General features: G+C 36.5%; 2 protein-coding genes across 5 annotated transcripts in view; both read right to left on the bottom strand.

The window, feature by feature from the left end:
* The window catches only part of gol (ring finger protein goliath), a 45,510-nt gene extending 20,337 nt beyond the window's left edge, over positions 1 to 25,173 (bottom strand). Inside the window, exon 1 of one of the 2 annotated variants that reach the window (XM_090171368.1) lies at positions 24,209 to 25,173. In XM_090171368.1, coding sequence (XP_090027494.1) covers positions 24,209 to 24,788 — 580 coding nt within the window. In that variant the 5' untranslated portion in view covers positions 24,789 to 25,173. The remainder of the gene's footprint in view (positions 1 to 24,208) is intronic. The other variant, XM_090171367.1, reaches the window with a different exon arrangement.
* On the bottom strand, positions 7,362 to 12,372 carry LOC149947296 (uncharacterized). 3 transcript variants are annotated; one of them, XM_090172336.1, is made up of 9 exons: positions 12,047 to 12,372; positions 11,798 to 11,950; positions 11,649 to 11,745; positions 11,525 to 11,580; positions 11,189 to 11,457; positions 11,011 to 11,128; positions 7,668 to 10,929; positions 7,503 to 7,578; positions 7,362 to 7,404 (listed from the first exon to the last, which is right to left on the bottom strand). In XM_090172336.1, the coding sequence occupies exons 1-7, from the start codon at positions 12,138 to 12,140 to the stop codon at positions 10,445 to 10,447; spliced, it is 1,272 nt and encodes a 423-aa protein (XP_090028462.1). In that variant the 5' UTR covers positions 12,141 to 12,372; the 3' UTR covers positions 7,362 to 7,404; positions 7,503 to 7,578; positions 7,668 to 10,444. The 3 variants fall into 3 exon arrangements, with proteins under 3 accessions (XP_090028462.1, XP_090028461.1, XP_090028460.1); XM_090172335.1 differs by having other exon boundaries at positions 7,668 to 7,755; positions 7,836 to 11,128; XM_090172334.1 differs by having other exon boundaries at positions 7,668 to 11,128.
* Positions 25,174 to 26,603: the final 1,430 nt, after the last annotated feature.

The following is a 26,603-nucleotide window of genomic DNA, read 5'->3' on the forward strand; positions in this document are numbered from 1 at the left end:
TTGTTGTATTAAAATGTATGTATTATGTTATATTGCATAATACATTAATTACATATAATATATGTAATTAATAAGTGTATTTTTAAACAAAAAGTTAAAAATACCGCAGTTGTTTAATGAAATAATTGCTAATATGAACATGGACCCTAAATTAGAATATGAAAACTGGCACTTAATTAATGAAAGTTTCCATATTCCAATTTAGTTATTTTAAAATTTTGTGAAAATTTATATTTTGATTAAGTGAAACTTTCAACGCTCTAATTTGGCGAAAGTTTATCTTCGGATTAAATGAAACTTTCCAAGCTCTAATTTAGGAAAGTTCCCATATTATAATTGAATGAATGTTTCCATATCATAATTTGTTGAAAGTTTCCATAATATAATATATTTAAAGTTTCCATATGAGTTTCACACTATTATTTATACAGGGTCTTTTTTTTTGCTCGGAAAAGTGTTTTTTTTCAAAAACTATTTATAGTACCGATTTCAAATTTGGAAGGTCAATTCTCTATACCGGGGGACATCAGTTTGAGAAATTTGAGCGTTTTCGGTAATGTTTTTCACCAATTTTGAAAAATTATTTTTCGACCACTAGGTGCGAGATAAAAAATTTCTATTATAAAGTTGTAGGCCGTCATCGAAAACCCTTAAAAATTGTTCACTCGACGAAAAACAACTTATTTATCAGTGAAAATTCGAGCTTGAAAAATTTACAAGTTGGTGAAGCCAAATTACGATTGTTTGAAACGATAATTGAAAAGGGAACAAGTCTAATACAAACGTAATAGAGTTTTCACACTTGAAAAAATGTACACGTTTGGTTTTTAAATGCAGATATTTTATTCACATAAATTTTTACAAAACATTTTCAATAATATCACCATTGGCTGCAACACAGGTTTGTGCGCGGACAATTAAGTTCTCAAACGCTTTCTCTACCATTTCTGGTGTGACGTCTCGGCAAGCACTGATTATTCGTCTAATGAGTTCCTCCCTAGTTTCAATGGGCGTGGCGTATACCTTTGCTTTAACGAAACCCCAGAGAAAATAATCCAGCGGTGTTAGGTCAGGTGACCTTGCTGACCAATGCACTGGACCATTTCTCCCTATCCACCTTTCAGGAAACTCGTTGTTGAGGTGCTCAGTTACTTGCCGGGAAAAATGCGGAGGGGCGCCATCTTGCTGAAACCACAACTGACGTCTTTCAGCCAATGGAAGGTCGTCGATTGCGTCACTCAGTTCGTTCTGTAGAAAATGTAAATATCTTTGGCCGTTGAGGTTCGTCGGCAGGAAAAAGGGACCAATCAAACGGTTTCCAACAAGTCCAACCCAAACATTGACCCGTTCAAATTGAACCTGGTGATGATATTCAAAACCCCAATGTGGGTTGATGTCAGACCAAAGATAGCTGTTTTGATGATTAAAGGGCCCATCTCTAGAAAATGACGCTTCGTCGGAGAACAAAACATGGCGCAAAAATTGTCTATCTTCTTGGACAGCATTTGCTAAATTCATAACGTCTTTGATGGTCTCCGTCAATTAGTCCTTGGTGGAGCGTAGCTCTGTATGGGTGATAGCGATTCTTACGAAGAATTTTCCACACACGATTTGCAGAACAACCCAAATCAGCAGCGGCGTTAGCGCAACTGTGACGAGGATATGCCACAAAGTACGCGAGTACATTGTTCTCGAAGTCTAAATCCGGTTGACCCAATCCGCGAAACCTAGGTTGCAAGTGACCAAATTGATTGAAATCGTGAATTGCTCGTCTTACTGTATTTACAGATGGTGCTCCATTTGGATGTCTTTCTGCGAAGATTTCAGTCACTCTTCTAAGGTTTTGCGCTGCTTCTCCATAGTAAATGGCAACTATCTCGGTACGCTCAGCTACTGAATAACGAGGCATTGTTCGAAATATTATCAAACACTGATAATAATCTCCCAAAGTTTTCCTTTAAATACCCAATGCATGTTTAGGATTGACCTATAGCCTCGTGTTTTTTAAATCCGGTCGTTTTTTTAACCAAAGTTTCAACTGGATTAGGTAATTCGGTTTCAATTATCGTTTCAAACAATCGTAATTTGGCTTCACCAACTTGTAAATTTTTCAAGCTCGAATTTTCACTGATAAATAAATTGTTTTTCGTCGAGTGAACAATTTTTAAGGGTTTTCGATGACGGCCTACAACTTTATAACAGAAATTTTTTATCTCGCACCTAGTGGTCGAAAAATAATTTTTCAAAATTGGTGAAAAACATTACCGAAAACGCTCAAATTTCTCAAACTGATGTCCCCCGGTATAGAGAATTGACCTTCCAAATTTGAAATCGGTACTATAAATAGTTTTTGAAAAAAAACACTTTTCCGAGCAAAAAAAAAGACCCTGTATAAAAATAAATTATTATTTACAACAATAATATTTATAATTATTTATAAGCAAAACTGTAGAATTATCAATCTATTAATAAAAACAACACAATTATGAAGTAGAATAGGCTAGATTATAAATTTTTATTTGGGTCTTTACCATTTTTTTTTATATTTTTTTAAATGTTTCCGCAGAACACATGGAGCCATCTCGCGGAAACCTGTTTTAATTTAAATAACCATTCGATGTTATAATTTAGTTAAAGTTTCCATGCCATCATTTTGTGAATGTTTTAATATTCCTATTTAGCTGTTTTCATGCTCTATTTCAGTTTCAAAGTCTAGTTAAGTGAAATTTTGTATTCTAATTTATAGTGATCTACTCTAATTTGGTGCGCCTTACTCCATGGAAAAAATACTATTTTTCCATACTTACTCTAATATGGTTTCCATATTCTATTTGAATGATTATGTTAATTTTTTCCCGGTTTCTTGTCCCATATGTAGTATCAATAAAATCTTGAGATGAAAGCGGAGGGGCGTCGTTTTCCTTCCGGGAATCACGTATTCTCTGTTAAGCGGAATATTGCCCATGGTTTAAGCAATTCCAGAGATCAAAATACTAAACTAACCTCGGTGGTTAAATGGCAAACTCACTATTTTTATATATAAATTCGTAAAGTTTTAGTTAAGTCATCAGTGTTTTTGAAATAAAAACACGTTTTTGGTACGTCCTATATTTAGTTACATAAGGCCATGGAAATTAGCATTTGACCTAGAACCAATTAGATAGAAGCAGATGTTTGGAATATATCTCTTTCGAGAGAAGTAAATATCTATCTCATCATATTGTTCATTTTATTCGCTTGGAACTATAAGTTTAGAAAATTCTTTATTATAATGATGTAAAATTGTTAAATTGGGAAAATATGACGGTAAATATTTCTACTAACAAAGGAGACTACCCGAGGTGGTTATATCTTATTTGGTTCAAACTCGGGTGATAAGTAGACCTTCATGTAACTTAAAAATCTCTAAAAGGGTGGACAAGAATGGGCTTTCTTTTTGCCATGGCAACCAAAAATGTTTTCACAACTTAAAAACTGATTTAATGAAAATTAACATGGGAAAATCGAAGGTTTTAAGGGTCCCCCCAACAATATTTTTCAAAAAATTAAAAAAGGTTCATCAATTAGATACGTAATTCAGATCATGGCTAAATCTGTTACCTTTGGACCAATATACGTCAATTTTGGTAAATATGAGAAAATATACATATATTGGGTAAATACGAGTAATCAGTTTTTAAGTTGTGAAAAACATTTTTGGTTGCCATGGCAAAACGAAAGCCCATTCTTGTCCACCCTTTTAGGGATTTTCAAGTTACATGAAGGTCTACTTACCACCCGAGTTTGAACCAAATCGGAGATAACCACCTCGGGCAAAGAATATAAAGCCCCAGGAATGGAAGGTGTAGCTCCGTCTAGTGGAACTTTTGCGCCTCTCGTTTTTAAAGAGAGACCGGGTTCCGTTAACCGTTTCCGGTTACTCTGATTTGCTTTGCCGGAAGTTTCTAGCTCGGCGAAAACACGCGGCCAATAATATCAATCCTTCCATTCCTGGGGCTTTATATTCTTTGCCTCGGGTCAGAGTTGCCAGATGGGCGGTTTTCCGCCCAAATTGGGCTGCTTTGCGGAGGCTGTTGCGGGGAAAAAACCTTTGGGCGGGAGGCGGTTTTTTGGGCTGGTTCCCAAAATTCGAGGCGAAGTAACGGGGTACCGGTTTTCCCCCTTTCAACCCCATCCTTCATAACGGGAATCAACGTTCCTAGAAAATATAAGCTGGACCCAGCTTTGCAAAGTGTGATGTTTTCAATAATTTTCCAAAATTATTTTCAAATAACGCGCCAATTCCCGTTCTATAGCAGAAATTGGTAATTTTTCTTGGGCGGCAATTTGGGCTCTTTTGGGGTTAATCCGATTTTGGCTTGTGCGGGAATTTGGGCTTGTTTTAAAGTTGGTTTGTGCGAGATCTAAAATATTATTCTGGCAACTCTGCCTCGGGTAGTCTCCTTTGTAAGTGTAATATTTACATTAAGCATTAAGAACCATTTCCTAAGCCTAACGACTTTTGGTTCAGTCGCGTTAGTCGTACGAAATATCCAGATATAGCCATAAGGAAAATATAAGGAGTCGTGTTGCAAGACGCAAAAATGGGGAGGGGGTTTAGGAAAGGGGTTACAACCGGGTCTTTCTTCGCGCTGTGATGACGTCAACACTACATATTGCCCAGCTGGCGTTCTATCTTTGACGTCATCATGCTGCTTCAGGCACGAAAAAACGAGCCGGTGTCGGTCCCTTTTTCATTAGCCCCCATTTTCCGTCCAAATTGTTTAACGACTTCTGGCCTTTTCTCCACGAACAACTTCTGATATAAACCGTATTTCTAGTCGTATCTGGCGCTCTTGACCTTTCTTATTAATGGTTATTGAAATGCAATCCTCGTAAATTTCCACATTGACACGGCCTTGGAGAGAGAACCCCTTTCCCAGTACCGAATGTCTAAATAGTCCGCGAATAAGAGAAATTTTCGACGTAACATTGCGCGCTCAAATGAATTAATTTTTTCCTGGTATAAAAACGTTTTCCTCGTTTTTCGCGAAACGAGGACGCAATAATCTCCGCCGCTTATTTGTTACGAAAGCGAAAGTGGCCCACCTTGTCCCAAATATGGCGCGCGCGTGTTGCGGAGGTGTAATGGCGCTAAACGCCCAGCGCGCAACGTGCCTTTATTTTCTAAATACCGGTGTCTCGCGCCGGAAATTCTTTTTCCCGGAAATTGACAAACCCGAAATGAGGGCTGGGGCCACGCTGTAAATACCGGGGGTTAAACATTAAATTAGGAATTTTAAAATTATTACGTTTTTGCGAGTAATTATAGACAAATTATGAAATGAAATATCAAGATTGTGAAATGTGAAAATTCAATTGAAAAATCACTAGCTCTGCATGGGCTTAGCATTTAGTGCTATTTTCATTCTCAACATGAATTCTGAATTCGGTCAATAGGTCGATTCCGAAAATCTACTAATAAAAGTAAGATGGAGGAGTGGTTAGCACTTTCGCCTCGCAGCCAGAGGAACCGGGTTCGATCCCAGCTGTTGGCTCGCGTGGCATGAAGGGCTTGCCACCAACCTCCTACGCATTGTAACCCGGCCATCTGAATTAATGGCTTTAAAAGTCGCTTGATGACTTAGGCCTAAGGTGGTGCCTTTGGTATTAGCCTAGCTGATTATTATATCAGTGAGTTAAAATTACCTCGCGTTGCATCTTGTTGCCTGAACGTCCTTGTAAGATTAAAGTATTTTTAAAAAATGGCTTTACTTGTTATCCAACAATTAATATTATATAATATAATAGGGAGCAGGTTTTTTTGTTAGTTATGTAATTTGTGAACGGCCCTTTACTAGTTCGAAGCAGTAATTTAGATTTGATCATATATAGTAATTGAGTTTCTAAATGGCTTGGCCTTCCGCCGGTTTATACGTAATGTTTTTGGCCCAAAAAGTATTATTTCCTTTTTTAATCTTCAAATGAACGTGGGCAAGTTACGCCCATAACACATACTAGATTTTTTCAATCGAAAAAACAAAGCTTCCAAACACGTTTATTTAACAACCGCTCTCGCGGCTTTCCACGAATCTGACAGTGCCAGCAAATCGAGAATATATTTTTCGTTTCCTGATGCGGTCTTAGACAACTCTCCACTTCACGGCGATTACGTATTTCACACTCAATGCGATCGGTTGACTTGGCGGGAAATTGAAACCAACAATTTATCGTCATTACGGAGGTTATGCCAATTTCCCTTTAAATCGTTTTGACAACACTGCCAAGTTATCACGGAGAGACGTCTACATAGCGAGCGGAAGCCCAACGTTTCTAACGTCGGACAGTTAACCTCTAATAAAGGAGTGACGTTGAATGTTTGGCGGAAGTTAAATGTTGAAAAAAATAAAGTGAGCCTTTTAAAAGTCATGACGAAATCTACCTTAACTTGGCGACATTTCAAATATTTTGCACATTTTATTATTTAAATGGTAGAAACAGGCGAGCTTCGCGGTGGGTTTCGTATATTTCCAGACAAATATTTCTTCGAATTGTAAGATCTAATTGTCATAGCCGCGATTACGTTACCAGTATTGTCACGGTTCGGAAGATGGCGCTGCAAAATTAATTTAAAAATTAGTTTTAATGGTCTATTTTGATTTATCGGGGATTCTTTTTTCTGAAGTTTTCAATTGAATTTTTAATATTAAAGGGAAACGGTCAAGCTTTTCCAAATATCGCCTTATTTGCGTATCAAAAGATCAACAAGACGTTCAAAAAACTTACACGTACCTTATTTTGTCTTGAAAAATAGTTTTTGGCCTAAAAAGTTGAAACGCGAAATAACGCCAAGTATTGGGGTTTGAATTTTCGCCGCCATCTTAAGGTGTATCGCCAGCGCCAGCAGCACCTTAGTGAGCGATTTGCGAACTATCCTAATTTTTAAAATCGCGCAATTTAGGCTTAGGTCTCGTATAACTGGAACGCGCCGAGGGTGCAAAACAAATCTTTCGCGTCTTCAGCAGGGCGCGCTTTTGCGTTGTTTTTCTGTTTCACCGATTTCTCACCAGTGTCGCAGTGGACGCGCGCTTTTCAATTTCCCGAAATTTCTTTATTTTATTAAAAATTAACCGCTTAATATTTTTCGATGCGGTTTTCGCCATAAATTTTAGTTTTTAACGGCCTATAGGGCCATGGACTAAATAATGTATACACAGGGACGGTTCGCAAGCCGTACTCTCCTTTAAAAAAAGGCAACAGAGTTTTGTTAAATGTCTTTCCCTCTTCCACCCCCTCCTCCGGCAAGCTAGCCGAGTCAAACGTCATAAAACGGAAAAGGATGTGCCGCTATCTTTTGGCAGTAGTTTGAATTTTTCTGTAAATTTTCGTCTGCTAACAAATAAACGGTTTCTTTGAAGACATAGCCTAGTTAAGAAAAGGATTGAACTTTTAATATTTGAAATATACTTTTAAGAAAAGTGATTTGCAAAATAATAATTATGAGAAACAAATTGTGTGTTTACCCTGCTTGTAAAAGTGACTCTAGGTATTATGATAAAGAACATATGAAAGACGTTTTCTTTATACCTTTTCCCAAGGCTAAGAAGAGTTTTGATAAGTGTCAAAGATGGATAATTTGGTTAAATCGAAGTGACTACCCATTAGACAGAGTAAATAGTAATACATACTTATGTTCAAACCATTTTGTGGGTGGTAAGGGACCATCGGAACAGTTTCCAGACCCAATTCATAATCATTCTGTGAGTACTATATTTACTAAAATTAATTTGAATGAGATTAAAGAATAAGGTTTTGTTTTTGTAGGAGTATGTATCAATACTGAAACGCAACATTACATCTGCAACGGCTATGGTGCAAAATGTTCCACAAGAAACTTTGTTGTACTCCGTTAATGGCAAGGAGAATTTAAAAAAACCACAAGTACCGCAGCTAAACCTATTACAGGACGGAGATAATTCTAGCACTAAAACTCATTTAGATGACTTTTTATCCGACTGCACAAATATGGACACAACTGAATTTCATGATAGTAGTATTCCTGCCCTCAATTTAAATGATCTGGTTGCGGGTTTCTCTCTGCCATTTGAGTGGGCAATGAGTCGGGTGAAAGATGGCCTGAAATTTTATAAATTTAAGGAAGGGACCGATACTGTTGTGTTTTCTGTCAAACTGGATGAAGAATTATCTACCAAGTATGAAATCTTTGGGAAACTACTTGAAAATATTGATGTCTACAAACTTCCTTTTAAAATAAACTCCAAAGAAAATTTGAAACGTGTGCTGATCTTGTTAAACGGGTACAATCTATGCGGTGGAAATGGAGACATTGCTATGGCTAATATTTTTGAAAACCGGCCACAAAATAATGGATATAAAAATTCTGTTACTGGAGCTATTCACAGTGTGACTTGTGAATTACTATTGAAAGACAGTCTCCGGAGAAGGTGTTTCTTTTGCGCCAAACAACGTTTAAGTTTTCAAGTTACACTAAGTAGGAAGAAAAAGAAAACCGAAACTAGTATTACCAAGTTTTCAAATCTAAGTAAAGTTGAGTTAGAGCAGAAACTTAGAAAGAGTAAAAATTTTGAGATTAATGTTAAAAGAAAACTTGAAAGGCTACAACGCAAAATGATGAAACAAATAACAAAAAAGGGAAAACAGATAGAAGTATCGGACCAAGATCATGAATACCTTTTAAAGATATTAGAGGAAGGAGTCAATTTGGAGCATGACAAACAAAATAATGATTTCTCTCGGCTTTTTTTAAGAACGCAACTAAAAATGTTAACTCAAAAGGATAAGAACAGACGGCGATGGCACCCTCTTGTAATACAATGGTGCTTATTCATGTACGCTAAAAGTCCAAGTCTTTATAAGTCCCTCAATGAATCTGGAGTCCTTATACTTCCATCAAAAAGTACACTAGCTCGAAATGCTAGTAGCCTTGGTGCAACTCCAGGTTTTCATAATGATGTTTTCGCTAAAATGAAAAGCGATTTTCTTTCATCTAAAAAATTTGATCACGAAGATTACTTTGTAATTGTTGCGGATGAAATTAAAGTTGAAGAGGATTTGGTCTACAGGGTGGAAAGCGGAGATGTTATTGGATATGTTCATTTGAACGAAACTGACCAAAAGCTATCGGAATTGCAGTCCAAACTCTATAAAGAGAAGCCTTTAGCTTCACATATTCTCCAGTTTATGATCAGAGGTATAACCAATGGTTTTCAACGCCCTTTCGCACACTTTGCGACACATTCTTTAACTGCAGAAACTTTAGACTCATTATTATGGGAAGCGTTACAAAAACTAGAACTTTCAGGGTTCCAAATTTTGTGTGTTGTAGGTGATGGAGCTGCAACTAACCGCAAGTGTTTCAACTTGAATTGCAAGGAGCATCCATTCAAATGCAAAAACCCATTTGATGCAACCAGAGATATTTATTTCATATGCGATGTGCCCCATTTAATAAAAACTGTACGTAACTGCCTTGAAAGAAGCAAAGAGATTGGTGGCTCACGAATAATGCAAATAAATGGAGAAAAATTAACTTGGAACATTCTACAAAATTTGTTTAAAAAAGATATGGATCAACCTGGAAATCTAAGAAAACTACATAAACTTACATCGGACCATTTATACTTGGAAAACCGCATGAAAGTTAAACTAGCCACTCAGGTACTGAGTAAGTCAGTAGAAAATGCACTTAAGGCCGAGCATGGGGAGGACCATAAGGAATTGACTAGATTTGTTGGTACCTTCAACAAATGGTTTGACCTAATGAACGTGGGTCATTTGTATGAAGGTTATCATTCGAGAAACCCAGACCTAAATCCTTATACAACTAAAAATGATCGAAGACTTAAAGTAAATACTCATATTATAGAACAAAAATGTTGTGAATGTAATAAAAATTATTATATTTACAGTGGCTAACTGAAGATTTCCTTGGATACCTTGACGAGTGGGAAGACTATGTAAACCACTTGGATGTAAAGCCTGATCAAAAGAAACGAATGCTGCTCAGCAGAGAAACACTTTCTGGGTTACGACAAACTAGTAGGCTCTTTAAGATAAATACCTTGACAACGTGTAACAAATTTTTAATCATTACAGCACATGCGATGCTGGAAATAATCCCTTTTCTACTTGAAAAGGGAGCAACTTTTGTCCTCACTGCAAGGCTAAATCAAGACCCAGTAGAGCAGCTATTCAGCAAGCATAGGCAAGCTTGTAAAGCTGGCTCCAAACCAACAGTTTATCAGTACTCACGTAATGGTCTAAGGCTACAAACACTCAAGGAAGGAAATGTTATTGTGAAATCTATTGGTTCAAACACAGAAACCAATAAAGGTAAAAACATGTTTATTGAAAATAGTGAACCTTTAACTTTTGCATTATAAAAAATACCTTAATTTTTTGGACTATTGCATTTATAAATTTATCACAGTTTTATGTTTAATTTTGTACTTATTTCATTTTTAACTGCTGTTTCAGCTTTAGCACGTGTGTTTTCCTTTGAAATACTCTTTGTTTGCATTCTTTTATTTCTTGCTTGACACTTTATGTTGATCCTAATTTTTTTTGTGTGCCCATTGCCAGCAGTGTTAATAGATGTTGAAACAATTGTTTGGAAAATTGATTCGCCCTTCTCTTCACTCACTTCAGCTTGTTGGCAAATTTCATTCCATTGCATTTTTAAATTTCCATCTTCTTTTATCGAATTAAGAGTCCTATTTTTTTTTTGGGCTACATAGGTGTTGTTGTAATATTTAACTATGTGAGTGAATATTTGGGTGAACAATTCAAATGCTTCCCTTGTTGGGTATTTGAGCCCATTTCTGTTTTGTCGATCAATCCAGTCCCTCAGTGTTTTATCCACATTTTCAACATTCATTTCTCTCATAACCCTTCCAATTTTATGACTTTCTGGTGATTTTGAAGGTTTGAGTAGTTTGTTTAATATTGCACCACTAACGTAATATAATATATCACTATTTTCTTGATCACCTTTTATCACATCTGCTTCTTCTTTCAAGATCCTTTTCGCATTTAACATTAAACTGTTATACAAAGGCCAAAGAAAATGTTTTATGCCTTTTTCTTTTTCAGAGTCGCTTAATTCAAGCTGCAAAAACAGTTGAAAAATTACTTCAAATAATTGGATAATACAAATTAGTAAAACTACCTCGGTTTCGGTATCTGTTTGAATAAGTGGGATCAAACTAGACAAGAATAAAGTTTTATGCTTTTCATAAATGTTATCCTCTCTCGTTTTGGTGAATATATCTTCATAATAGCTTTTCAACTGTGTATATATTTTAGATTCTTTGGGAATAAAAGTGAGCCAAGACATGAATTTGGCTTGGTTATCGTCACTAACTAATTTCTTTAAATCGTCCAATGATGTAATGGCTTCAGTCCATGCAGTATCGAAAATGTTGTCATATGATACAACTAAAAATATTACAAACATTAGTATCACGCGTAAATAAAAGGTCTCCAATTCCAGGGAAAACCTTACCAGATATTAACTGATTTTTTAAAGGCTCTTTCTTCTTTCTCACAGTCTTTTTCTTTCTGAAATATAAAGTAATTAAAATAAACAACTGAAAAACTATAATAAAAGTGAAGGAGCAATATCTTACTGAGAAGTCGATGCATCATCATTTAGGACATTGATTAGGTCTGATTTTGAAATTACTGATGCTTTTTCTTCATTTAAATCATAATTGATATTTGAATCTATACATAGTTTTATTAAATTAAAGATTTTAAATATTCAAATTAACATTACCATTTGATATATCATCAAATATATGCACAGCAGAACGATTCTTAATTCCAGAAAGAACTTTTCCTTGAACTACTTCCCTTTCAATGTCACTATCTGTAACCTCTGCTTGTTCTACAAGTTCATTCCAATTTAAATTTCGAAAGTCGTCATCATCTTGAAAATAAATGAAACCATTAGCATTTAGCAATGATTTTAAAGTTCGAAAAGTTTTGTGCATCACACTAAGCCTTGTCACTAAAATTAACTAACCAATTTCGCCATCGCTTAAATCCAAGTTTTTGCTTTTTTTCTTCTGTGGTGATATATTGAACAACGTTTCGTAGTTATGAGATGAAAAGTTCATTATTGTAAATACAATAAATTTAAATATACCTACATTAATAAAACCTTAATTTCGAAATCGGCCATATAGTATTTTCAAAAGCGACTACTGCTATTTTTGCATTCCCATTTCCCACCATACGTTTATTCCCCCTGATTCCCCTCCCCCCTTGACTCACTTTCCCTTTAGTTCCGGGAAGAGAAGCTAGAGGGCACATTTAGCAGTCGTTAGCCGACAAAATTCCGTTGCGAACCGTCCCTGTGTATACATTATTTAGTCCATGATAGGGCTATCTAACTGGTTAAAACTTGACCGTTCCCCTTTAACAGAAGTATTTGATATATATTTGGATTCTTTTTTCTGAAGTTTTCATTTTAATATTACCAGACGTATTTGATATATATTTTACGACAGAAGTATCCATCTAGGCTAATGAAGCACGTATACAAGCAGTTTTCAATAGGAGGGATTTTTCCATTAACCACGTCAGTGTAAGCCACATCACGGATCAAAACATACCGCGTGTATTACTCCGCCTAACGATGTAGAAAGTAATTTTAGAATTTTTTCTTTTGAAACGTATTTTGAAAAATCAATGCATATATGAATTTTAAAATATATAATATTCGTCTGATATTACAAAACAAAATGGCGAAAATGACCAACACTTCGAACTTAATAAAATAGTATCACTCCTTAGCTTTGACCATTTCCATAAAATAAGCGTGCATGACGAGATAGTGGTGTTTAGGCCTTTTAGTTTTGTTTGTATACATGTAGCGGGTAAACAAATATTGGAGTAAACAGCCAATAAACAAAAACTACTTCCGTTCGAAAACGTCAAGGATAAATGATAGTAATTTTATTTTACAAATTCAGAGACCAAAAATCTCAGCAGATTTATCCAATTAACAGAAACAAGTTCGAATTAGGCCATTGTATGATAACCGCAATAACAAGTATATTTTTTATTAAATAATTTCCTTTGTTTCTAGGGACGTCTTCGAGATAAGATTTTAAACTATCACCAAACTTTTCAACCGGGGCAGACGCGGAGGCCGATCGCGCTTCCGGGAAAATTGGTATTTGAGAATTAACTTTGCGCAGAGAGATAATAGGTGGTCGCGATCATTCAGCCGTTAAAGACGCTTATCCATTTGATAAAAAATCCCCCGTTCTCTGGAAGAAAAAATCGCTGGTACCGAATAATTCTTGTCCCGTTCGCTGAACGACCTTTCGAGCTCATTTCGTATTTTGTTTAAAATCATTTTTTTCTATCATCCTGATGGAATTAGGAAATGAACGGTGACTGCTTCATTTCTTTGTGTACGCATTGTATTTAAATGTAAATCGTTTATTTCAACATTCATTGATAATCTCAGAAAATGGAAATTAAATCGGCGATTCTTCAAATTATAGGGTTATTGAAAATTAAATATATTCGTCCGGCAATAATAGAGAGGTTAAGAAGGTGAAATACGCGTCGAACTTTTATTTCGGTGGTAGGTCGCGGCAGTTTTGGCTAACAACGACATTCGGTTTCGCAGTTTCATTCAGACTGTTCAGAGGGATTTTGGAGCCATTTTTAAGTGAAAATGATAGCACCTAAAACTTCTTGCAGTGGGTTCCCTTGATCAAAAAATTTAGACCCCAGGAATGGAAACTGCAGCTCCATCTAGTATAATTTGCTTGTCTCTAGCCTCCAAAGGCAAACCTAGGTTGACGGGCTTATTTCCGGTTCTCTCCCGTCAACCCGAAGCCGAGATATTAACGGTTTTTCTTTCGATTCCTGGGGTCTATATCCTTTGCCTTGATTTGGGATCATTTTAAAATTTGAAGTTGGGCAAATAGCCAAACTTTTTTTTACCACTATAAATTTAAGGTTTTACCTTATAAGCGGGAATGTATTTATTTATATTTAGGAAAATTACTGTGTTGAGATGGTTCTTAGCGTTACTCCCAATCCCCTCCTGCATGCTCAAAAAATTAAATCTGAACGGTTTCTCATTAGGTCCATAAAGTTGTCTTCGAATTTTTGCTACATACCTAAATGATGGGGTGTTTTGTAGAACTGATACCAAAAATACTGATACTAAAAATTCAAATTTAGTCAATAGGCGTTATTGTACGTGGCGCTGTTCCGATATTTTGGTCATTGGTTTACAGATCTATAAGGAAACTAATTCCAAAAATGTTATATCTCGATCAAATTGTATACGCGGAGTGGTCATTGTCAATGTATTCAGATTCTCATAACCATATATTCAAATTATGGCTAAGAGGGCTGTATCCCTCTTTTGTCGAGATAATTACACGGTGAGCTAGTTAGACAAAGTAAATCCCTAGACGTATTCTTAGGAGTATTTCGAGTGTCCTTAAACTCTCTATTTACGACGTCACAATAAGACAATGTTGTAAAATGCGGCTTAGAACCATTGCAACGATGAAAGAGTGACCAGTTAAATGACACGCCGTTTATTCCGGCAAAGTATAGGCGTTAATCGTCCCTTACGAGGATGTATGATTTGTCGCCAGGGAAAGGAATGACGCCATCGTAGCTTGAATCTTCCAAATGCACGCGATGGCATTGATCTCGACGCGTCTTACGCTATGAGAGAAAATGAATGGGAAATTCACGATATGGGAAAGTGCCCGTATGCTCACCGATGATTTCCGGAGCTCTAACTTGAAAATGGTTTGTTTTGGGAATTATATAAAGACAATTTTCATTCACGCATTAAATTTAAAATTAAGGGGTGTAGCGTTTCTCCGGTTATTATACTTATTATTGTTTCGTTTAAAATACCTAATTGTATTTGTACTATTTATACTGTTTTAAGGACACCTTATGGCACTTATACTGTTTTAAGGACACCTTATGGCACTTATACTGTTTTAAGGACACCCTATGGTACTTATACTGTTTTAAGGACAGCTTATGGTACTTATACTGTTTTAGGCACATCTTATGGTAATTGTACTATTTAAGGACACCTTATGGTAATTGTACTATAAGAGACACTTTATGATAATTGTACAATTAGACACACCTTATGGTAATTGTACTATTAGAGACACTTTATGATAATTGTACAATTAGACACACCTTATGGTTATTATACAATTGAAGACACCTTATGGTTATTATACAATTGAAGACACCTTATGGTTATTATACAATTGAAGACACCTTATGGTTATTATACAATTGAAGACACCTTATGGTTATTATACAATTGAAGACACCTTATGGTTATTATACAATTGAAGACACCGTGTGGTACTCGGACACTTTTCGAAATCGAATCTAATCGCAAACAGGCGTTGTGAATATTTGGTGTATAACTGATTTTTTTCTTGGATTTTGGGATTTGTGAAAATATTTCCTTGATTTGTCGATTTTTTCCAATATCCACAAATTTATAGATTTTTCAAACATTTGATTTTTTTCTTGGGTTTTGTGGAAATTTTTCCTGGATTTGTATTTTTTGGTTTATTTGTGAATTTGTATGTGGAATTTTGGGATTGGCTCATTTTTGTCTTGGATTTTTGTATTTGTGAATTTTGTTAAGGATTTTGTGATTGTTTAAAAAAATACAAAATCATTTCCGGATATTTTGGGGCTTTTCATATTTTTTTCTGGGGAATATTAGATGAGCGTACGAGATATTTCCTGAATATCCGATCCCTCGACTGTATGATACTTTTAAAACGGGGATAAAGCAGCGTTCAGACTATGTGAAAATATTACGTTTGCGTCGATCGTGTCGGTTCTTTCGATTTCTTACACCGTTCAGACTTCTCAACAGAGACTTTAAATTTTCGCGCGTGTCGTTTACATTTTTTATTTCGTTGAGAACTGCCTAGATGGCGTCTCGGATTACAGCTCAAAAAGTTCATAGCAGACAATTAGCCTTTTGCCTCAACAGCGCTGACTCTAGGTAGTGGCGACCTTTAGAACCATCGAAATACCATAACCAATCAGAGGTGGATAAAACATTATTTTAATTTTTCCGCCGTTATTACTGAGCTCTGATTGGATGAACAAACACCTTTTATGTTAATCTCCGTGCAAGGTTGGTTCCTTTCTGAACAGTGAAATGAACGAACCGACACGACCAACATAACCGAATCGACACGACCGATGCTAACGTAATATTTTCACATAGTCTGAACGCTGCTTTACGTAAACATTTATTCCAAAACCCCTTCAACGGGAAACAGTTTAAATCGTCTCTTTTATCGCGAATAATTTATTTCTACCACGACTACAAAATGATCTCGACGAGTGACAAATATTACCAATCATCTACAAAACCGAAACGTGAACCGTTTGTAAAATTAATATTAATCTATTCCTATAACAAATAAATTAAAAGTTGAATAGCTTTTAAATAACGAGTAACCTTGGCTAAAATACTTCGCGAACAATCGCGTGAAAAGATCCATTCGCGTGCGAGAGTGAGACAGAAGATTAAGAAGCCATTTCTCACAATCCCCGTAATCTTTTATTTTCTAGCTTTTTCTTTCTTTCCAATTAACTTTCGAAGGTTTAAAACGGAAAAGTTAATCGCGTTTGAAGAGTTTCATCCGAACTAGGACGCTTAAGCAATATTACTTACTATCGGAAATACTTTTTAGTAGAAGGGCCACCTTGGCTTAGCCCGAGCCACCGTTGCAAAATTATCTTCGACTCCACTATTTCAGTCAGCAGCTGGAGGCCCCCAGTTCAACACGCAAGCTCCATCCTCCGTGCCAACAGACGAGAAAGGCGTACGTCTTTCCAATCTCGCCCAGCAACGTACGCCTCGGGAAGGAAAGGGTACTTAAGCCTTTGCCCCTTGCCTTTGGGCGGACTACGAGTTGAGGACTTTCCGTGGCCTCGAACTATCATTTTCCGTTGCGCCGGAGTCTGCGAAGGAGCGAGCTTGGATCAATATAAATGTCCTGGAAGATGCGTCTGAGAGGGAAACGGCCGAAGTCGCGGAGGGCTTAAGAGAGAAAAATTTTGGATTCTCGCCAGAGAAAATCAGATAAAAATATAATGCAAAATTTTGGAGGAAGAATTGAAGAGTGGTTTTTTTTTGGTTTTTCAGTATATTGACGTTTTTGGCCATCGCCAGCCTTTGTCGAGTTACAAAGAAAATAAAAATATGGGTGTATTTTTCGACCTTCTCTTTAAATAAGTCTGGGCGTATATCTGGATGGTTCATACCTTTACATCCTATACTTTTGAATTCCGGTAAAAGCTTTCAACATTCTAATAACAACGTTTTTTCAGAGTTTAAGTAGTATATTCTAATATTCATTTCGGCTAAATTTGAGAACGTTTTTAAAAATGTATTCACGTCCATAGTCACTAAAATTAGTTTGAACCGATTTCTGGAAATTACTCGTGTCAAATATGATAAACAGTTTTTCCGGTAGGCTTCTATTTGCCCGTATTTGTTTTTCTATTTTTACTTTCAAAAGTATATAATATCTTTAAGAGTTAAGTATCAATTCCTCTATACTACTAACGTAATACGCGGAAAAAATAAGAAACAAATGAGATTCTAATAATTTTTATAGTTGACACGGTTAGGCAAGTAATACAAGTGGAAATTCGCTCTCATTGGAATCTTTCAGTTTTAATGGCCTAGTTGGATCTCGAAAGAAATGTGTTATAAACTTACGTTAGCATTTTATTTTTCGCAAGGCGGTAATAGTTCTACTAAAATTTCAAACGTTGGTGGTCGGAGGCTCCTTTTTAATTCGTTTATCAATCATAAATATAGTAATTCGGACGCGAACGAGTCATTAGCAATACACGATATAATTAAAATTAACTTAATAATTGAAAAGGTCCGCGTTACGACATCAACCGAGACCTTCGCTTTGAAACTAAATCATTAGGTTGACAAGGCTTATAATTAAAATTTCGAAACCGGTAAATAGGTTAACGAAAAAAAAACGAATTTACATCACGTGTATACGTAATTAACGTAAGCTTGAAACGTTCGCGAGTTTGCCAGGGTCGATCGGTTAATATGGCACTGTCGTTCGTTTCACTTCCTTACTTTCGCGAATAGTCCCGTTGCTAGAAGACCCATCTGTCTCAAAGGCATGCGGGTTCGCCGCGTGTTACTGAACTATCAAATACGTTCCTATTAATTAAGTCAAGGGCACGTGGTAACGTCGAGTCTACGCGTCTATCGTAAGTCTGCGTCCGTGTCGTCGTCGTCGAACTTGAAACGGAAAAAATAAATATGAATAATTAATTAAGCGCGTCCTTGAGGGGATATTTTGTCGAATTATTTTTTATTTTTTTAACAGAGCGGAATTTCCCGGACGTTTTGTTTCTATCGAGTTTATCATGTTTCCTCGAGCGCTCTTACGTGAGTGCGACATTTGGCAAGGTTGATTTATTAATGTTAAAATACGTATATTGTCCCTCGCAGCCATTATTAGAAGGGTTAAACGAAGCCCTGTAGAGGTTTTAGCTTGAACTTCAGGATGCGTTGACAAAACTGCCAACATGAATTGACGAAAAAACTGCAAACTATACTATTACAACTTAAAATATGTATAGCAATTTTTTAATATAACTTGCAACGCGTTCTGTACGCAAAACCTTCAAATAATATTAGTGATTACCTTCGCGGCAAACCACTAAGCAGCGCCAAAAATGTAAAGTGTCATAGAAGGAAGCGGACAATATTGGAACCCTTTGGGGAAGGTGTAAAAACTAGATGTTATATTCTCTTTAAAGGCTAACACTCGTATCAAAGATAAGCCGATTAAAAACGTATTAATTTATTCCATAATGTATTGGATATGAAACAAGACGTACGACGGTCAGAATACACACAATCCTTCTAATGTGTTAAGTTTGTTTAAGCTATTCACAGCAACCTGCAACGCCGGTATCACAACCAATATATGTCCACGGGTCACACATAATTGTATTTACACTTATTTGTTACGTCTAGTCATACTTTGAAAGCATCGAAGATTCCTTCGTTCAGTGTCACTCTTATTTTTTACTTCTGATCACACTTATTTGTTACTACTAGTCAGCCGTTGAGTGTCACACTGATTTTTTCTGGTTATACGACAAAGACTAGTTCGATCAGTTTCATACTTATTTGTTACTTCTGATCACTCTTATTTGTTACGTTGAGTGTCAGACTAATTACTTCTGGTCATACGCCGAAGACTAGGTTGATCAGTGTCAAACTTAATTGTTACTTCTGGTCATACGTTGAAAGCGCGGCGCACTCTGAACGGCCTTGAAAAACGCTAGAGGGAAATGGGCCCGTAGACCCGAGCGTAGACCTCTATGAACACGCGGATTTACAATGTTGGAAATTGCGGGGGTCCGTATACGCTGCCCAAAAAACCTTACTTAGAATTAAAATTAAGGAACGTATTTGCAACTCTAGGTTATATGGAAACCACAGCTATTCAAAAATATAACTTTCATGAAAGTCGGACTTAAATTAAGGAACGTTATGTAGATTTTTAGGCGAAAATATAAACACACGAAAATTGGGGTCCCGTAAAGTACCCTGAAAACTAACTTAAATTTAATATTTACTGATATAACCGAAGTTGTAGGTCCGCTGAATCCTAACCTATCCAATAATATTTTTAACGTTATCGGACTTAATTTTAAATGAAATATCTACCACATAAAGCGAAACCACCGAAAATAGAAAATTGGCCAAATGCCCAACTTCTAGTGCTCCGATTTGAAACTAATACTCACAAATCCTTAGGATTGTGTGTAAAAACCGGTAAATCATGCCTTATTTAAATGTTGCGAATTAAATTGCGCTAATGGAATTTTACAGGAATTTATGTAAATGGTTTTTTGGTTACGAGAAAATATGCTAATTATAAAGTTTTATATACAATTATATTTTTATTTATTAAATTTTATATTAATTTACTTTCATTTTAACTTTAGAACCCCTGTATTTAGTACCTTAATTATTATTCAACCTATTGATTTAATAAAACGTCCGAAATTCCGGGAAGCGTACGGTAATTTTCTTTTCGTCCAAGAAGTTTAAATAGTTTAAAGAAAAATATTTTAAATTTCTGTCAAGCCGAACTACCGCTCCTAGAACCCGCTCAAATCGCTCTCTTAATAAAGTAATAGCATTGGTCATGGCCGCCATTTGGGGGGTATTTTGACGTATATTATAAAGGGTGGCTGAAGTCCCGTGATGTCCTGTGGCCATTACTCTATGCCATCTGAAGTAAAAATGAAACACAAATTATAAGGAAACAACTGTCATTTATTTAAATGACTTAATTTGAAATTTTATGGTGAAAATGGTGAATACGGTCGTGGATCAAAACGTCTTTAGAGGGACTCACGGTCAGTATTTTAAGGAAGCGCAGCTACGGTACTTCAGCTTCTTAAAGAAATTTCTTCCGTTTGAATGAGTCAAACTTGAAGTAGTGAGTCCCTCGACATCTATTTTAGTCTATGATTTAATAGGGCGGCTCTTTGCTTCGGACCCCGAGAAAGAAATTCAATACGAAGTAGAATAGTGGCGCGGATGTTTTCAATTGGTTTTTGATTTTTCCGCCTTCCAAAATCTTTTCCGTTTGTATCCAGTTTCTGAATTTAAGTCGATTCATTTATGATTAATATTTTCATTTGGAGAAAGGTTACGTAGGCCTTTTTGAGGCTGAAATCCCCAAATATTTGCCCTGATAAATTTCCTGACATTTCTAGGTTTTCCCTGACCAAATTGCCAAACTTTCCCTGATCATTTTTGTAGAATAAATGAATGGTTTCAGGTAAAAATCTTGAAAAATATTTTATTTCAAAAATTTATTTGTCTTATTTTTTGTTGGGTCATTTAAAAATTTATTTGCCTTATTTTTTGTTGGGTCATTTAAAAATTTATTTGCCTTATTTTTTGTTGGGTCATTTGAAAATTCCTTGATTTTTCCCTGACATTTTGAAATCATTTCCAAATTCCTGACCTTTTGGAAACATTTTCAAATTCCCTGACTTTTCCCTGACCTTTTGGAAACATTTTTAAATTCCCTGACTTTTCCCTGACCTTTTGGAAACCTTTTCAAATTCCGTGACTTTTCCCTGACCTTTTGGAAACATTTTCAAATTCCCTGACTTTTCCCTGACCTTTTGGAAACATTTTCAAATTCCCTGACTTTTCCCTGACCTTTTGGAAACCTTTTCAAATTCCGTGACTTTTCCCTGACCTTTTGGAAACATTTTCAAATTCCGTGACTTTTCCCTGACCTTTTGGAAACATTTTCAAATTCCCTGACTTTTCCCTGACCTTTTGGAAACCTTTTCAAATTCCGTGACTTTTCCCTGACCTTTTGGAAACATTTTCAAATTCCCTGACTTTTCCCTGACCTTTTGGAAACATTTTCAAATTCCGTGACTTTTCCCTGACCTTTTGGAAACATTTTCAAATTCCCTGACTTTTCCCTGACCTTTCGGAAACATTTTCAAATTCCCTGACTTTTCCCTGACCTTTTGGAAACATTTTTAAATTCCCTGACTTATCCAGGTATTCCAGGTCGTGTACGAACCCTGTTATACAACCTTCAGAAAGTTTTGGCTTGAATTAAAATTGTGCTTGTGTAAATTGTTATTTTATTTCGCAAACGTGTATTTCTTCGCTTTTCGGTAATTCTCCATAGACCCCGTTTTCTTAACACACGAAGATTTATCTTTCTTAGTAAATTGATGGCCATCAAGATAAAGTTGACTATTCTCTTTCGGGTGCAATATCGCGATTAATTTTATGAAAATTTATGGTCGACCCTCAGCTCGGCTTTACCTAAAAAAAACGTTCCATATCACCGTTAATCGCGGTCTTTTGTCACCCGCGTGTGCGCTGTAACTCGAGCTATACAAATAGGGGGAATAAAGAGAGCTCAAAGTTTCCATAAGTTGGGCCTTGTTGACTTTATGCAACTTATAAAAGAATAAATTACGGCGTTAAAATATTTGTACAGTTACGTAAACAAATCACGGAAAGGGATGGAAAGAAATAAAAGTTTAAATTTAAATAATGCTTGAAATCTACGCGTTATATTTTGGAAATAATGTTTATCCAGCAAGCTAGTAATTTCCTTATTTCAGCCGCTTCAACTAAATTAAAACCATCCGTACTTAATGGAATAAAATATTATTGAAATTTATCGATTTAACTATTATTTAAATAAATTTAATTTGAAATTTAGTCATGGAAATAAACCATTAATATAATCTAGAATGCGCCAGCAAAATAGATATTCTGAGGGTCAAAATAATATTTTGCATCAAAATCGGAACTTTTTCTCGAAAACAACGTCGGGTATTTCAAATTCCTTTCGTTATTCAGTTTGCCATTCTCGCTTTAATTATATTTTGAATATTATCTATCGTGGTGAGCCAGTCGCCAACGCGAGGAATAATTTTTAAAATAATCATAAATAAAATCCAAATGCTCAATTTACATTTTATATTATTTTTGCGAATTCTTCGATGGATAAATATTTTCTTAGAATTTTATTTAATATATTATATTATAAAATATTTTCTTAGAATTTTATTTAATATATTATATTATAAAATATTTTCTTTGAATTTTATTTAATATATTATATTATAAAATATTTTCTTAGAATTTTATTTAATATATTATATTATAAAATATTTTCTTAGAATTTTATTTAATATATTATATTATAAAATATTTTCTTAGAATTTTATTTAATATATTATATTATAAAATATTTTCTTAGAATTTTATTTAATATATTATATTATAAAATATATTATTGAAATGAAATTATCAAATAGGTTTAGTGTAGATACATAGGAAATTTCATTAATTGATAAATATATTTGTAATAAATTATTTCCCTCTGTAAAGCCATTGCATTCTCTTTAGCATTTTAAATAGGTTTGGTAATATTTCCACACAAAAACAACGTACGATGTATATTAATTTTAATATCCCCGTATCGTTTTCCCGCGAGGATTTGGTGAATGGGAAGTTTGAATTAGTAGCAATTTATAAATTTCATAAAAGGATAAAACTCGGTTTCCGGGTTACTATTTTCTTTCAAAACGAACAACGGCCTCCGGGCATGTTGTCTGGGGGGAAAACGGTGGCTGCTATTACCCAGAGGCCGCGCGCACTCGAAGAAAGCGATGCCAAATTGGTATTTTTACGTTTGAAAACACCCTTTCGGAAATAACTTATTATTAAACGTTAGCCTGGTTTACTGTCGAACCCAAGGGCATATTTCAGGGCTTTAAAAAATGCTCGACCCCAAAATAAACCATCCAGTATTTTTGTAGAAATAATAAATTTATTTGCCCGTCAAATTTTTGGCTTGAAATATCTCCAATCGACAATGTTCCTTTGTTACGAGGGCTATTTTTGATAAGTTTAGTTCAAATTCAGGGACGTTTTAAACGAATGAGTTTTATGTTTTAAGAACTTTGGTTCCCAATATTTACCTATTTGGCTATTCGTTGTCTGAAAACTCACATTTTTGGCCCAAAGAATGCGCTTCACATATCAAAAATAAACGTTTCCCGCATTTAACTATAGGATTTAATTAATTAAAACTAAATTAAGAATATTTTTCTACTTTTAATTATGATTGGGTTTCAATATTGGGCTGTGCAACGGAATCAGAATTTTAGGCTCGCCGTTTCCAAATTAAACGTTTTAATTAATCAGCTGTAGAACTTAGAGGCTATTACGACTGCTTTTACGCTGAATGTGTCTATTCATCGTTCAATTACTCCGTCTCGTGCGGAAAGTCATTTAGCTAGCGTGCTATTACTACACTACTGATACAAGTTCTTATATTAGGCGAATACTTTTGGCCCGATCCGAGCAGTTTACGAGCAATTTAAAGCTACGCGTAAGTAGGTAAAAAGTAAGTATTGGTGTAGCTCCGGACAGCTTAGGGCGGGTGAATAGTTTTCACCTATTACGAGGTGGATGATTCAGGATGAACAGAGGACAGTAATGGGTTTTTAACGGTTCCCCCTGACATTTGTAATTCGAACTAAGATCGATCCCCGAGACGAGTGAAACGTAAACACTGACCTCTGTGGTTCATTTTGATGAGCCTTCTCTGTTGGTCGTCGTAAACGAGCGCGGCGGACGCGTTGCCATTGGCCACGTTCCTCAACTTGGTTCCGTCTCCGCAGTTGCCGTACTCGATCAGGGCGATCCAGGGCTCCCCCTGAGGAATGATGTCGGGGTCCAGGGCCTGACAGCCGTCGTGTCGGCTGTGATTGGCCGAAGTAGCGCGGACGACTAAGCCACTGACGGGCTCAACGCGTCCGACGCTGAATTTTCCCGCTTCCTCCTTGGTCGACCTGACCTGTCCGGTCGAGGGGTCGATGTAAGTCAAGTTCAAAATGGCCAGGGTGTACTCCTCAGTCTCGTAACCGTAGGTAAACTCGGCCGAAACGGGAGGAATGGACGCCAGGGGTTGAAAGTTCAGGAAAAACGTCAACAGTATCCAGGTCAGCAAAACCCTTTGATCGGAGGTCGGCGGTTTAACACTGACCACGCCGATGGTGGACCTAGTGGATCTAGTCCCGGCGACGCCATTCCCGGTCCTAGCCGACAACAACGCGTTGCCGCCGCCAAATGACTGGGCCCGACGTGGACTAAACATGACGATTTCGGGCGGATAGAAATTAACGGAGTCCCTCGATGCTCAACGCGACGACGACTCAGAAAGGGTTCTCATCCCCGCCGAAAAGCATTTTTCGCTCGTAGAATCCAGTTGGAATGGCGTGATTTCCCCCTTCTCCGTGGAGTCCGCGATGATCCTGTCCGATCCGGGCAGCGTCGTCCGGAGAGACGAGTGTCCTCCCTTCGAGCGCCGAGCTGTTTCTAACGGGGAAATGAAAACGACACTCCCCTACGAATACGCTCCACGCGGAGAGAAACAGACTGGCCCCCGGAATCTCTCCGCTGCGCAACGACGCGGACCGAGACGCACTTTTACCGCGGTTGAGGGTAAACTCCGACTCAACACTCACCAGACACCCTACATCCACTCGTAACCGGCTAGTCCGGCCGAAACCAACTACCCTCGCGTTCGATCGTACAATAGGCTGTCGGGTAACTACGGAGTTAATCGTATCCCGAGACTTTACGCGTTAATACGAGGTGAGGCGTGATTAGGCTTTTCGTTCCGTTTCCGAGTACAGCGTCGCTATCTGGCGGAGGTGAACCGTACTAGGAGTTTTATCGCGGCCTTAAGCGACTTGTTTCGAATCAATTTTCTTTGAAGAGGCCGATTTGCGAGAGATATAGCCGCTGCGGAGGAGGCCTATTTACCGTCAATAGCAAATTGCATTGAGTAGCCGCGATTTTGGTCAGGGCGCTGTCCGCTATAACGAACGAGCGATAATGTAATTAACCGCGCTTATTAGTTTATCGAGCCTAACATAAGCGTTTAGCGTGGCCCGCTATTCTCGGCGTCTCGATCTTGGAAAGGCTCTTCAACGGCCGCGCTTCAATCTCAATCTTCGACGAAAATCACGAAATACGTTCAATCGCCTCTTTCCTAACGTAACCGACCCGACCTTAATTTCAAGTTGATTGATATATATACCGGTTATTGTGACGTAACCTAAATGCGTCAAAAAGTTTAATTCCCGGCAAAAAAACACCGTAAGAAATATCGATTTATCGATGGATTTTGTTTTCGATAAACATTTCAAACGTTTAATATTTCGGTGGAAATATTTTTAGAACTAAAATCCACTTAAATCAGAGTATTAAATACATAACCTTTAAATTTGATTGCACCATAAATTTTTCGTTAATTGTATAATTTATTAAAACCAAATGATACATCGTGTATTTAAAGTATTTTTTCTTTGAATAAAAGGTGCAATTACCATTAGTTTTTATCAATTGTCAATTTAAAATTGATCATTCTTCATTTGATTTGGTGAGTGCAAAGATTTTCGTACTTCGGTCAAAGTACTTCTATTTCTTCCCATTTGTATTGCTAATTTTACTTGTTCGAATTGCGGATATTAATAGGATTTATTATCATAGTTAATTACAAAAATATATAAAAGGAATATAACCGCAACGCATTCTTTATGGAAGACCCCTAAACATTTGAGCACTAGCTAGCTGCACAAATATCTAAAGCCATTTAACGAAGCGGCCAGTATTGGAAGTGTTGGTGTTCCATACCAAATACCTGTGGTTCTATTCCCTTTAATGTACTCTAACAGTCTGAATCAACAATGTGAATTAATTACAACAGGAAAATACCCAAAAAAATAATTGAGTAAAGGTAAAAAATTAGCGTATGTCAACGCAATGCCTACGTTATCTATAAATAACGTAGGCATTGGTCAACGTTAAGCAATATGGGTATTTACAAATACCAGGACCGCCTAGGGCCCCGCACATCATAGCGCTTTCCGGGGGACCCGCTTTCAGTGTAAAACTATTTTTGGCC

The sequence above is a fragment of the Leiobunum rupestre genome, chromosome 4 (assembly GCF_980474605.1).
Source record: "Leiobunum rupestre chromosome 4, qqLeiRupe1.1.hap1, whole genome shotgun sequence".
Lineage (NCBI taxonomy): Eukaryota > Metazoa > Arthropoda > Arachnida > Opiliones > Sclerosomatidae > Leiobunum > Leiobunum rupestre.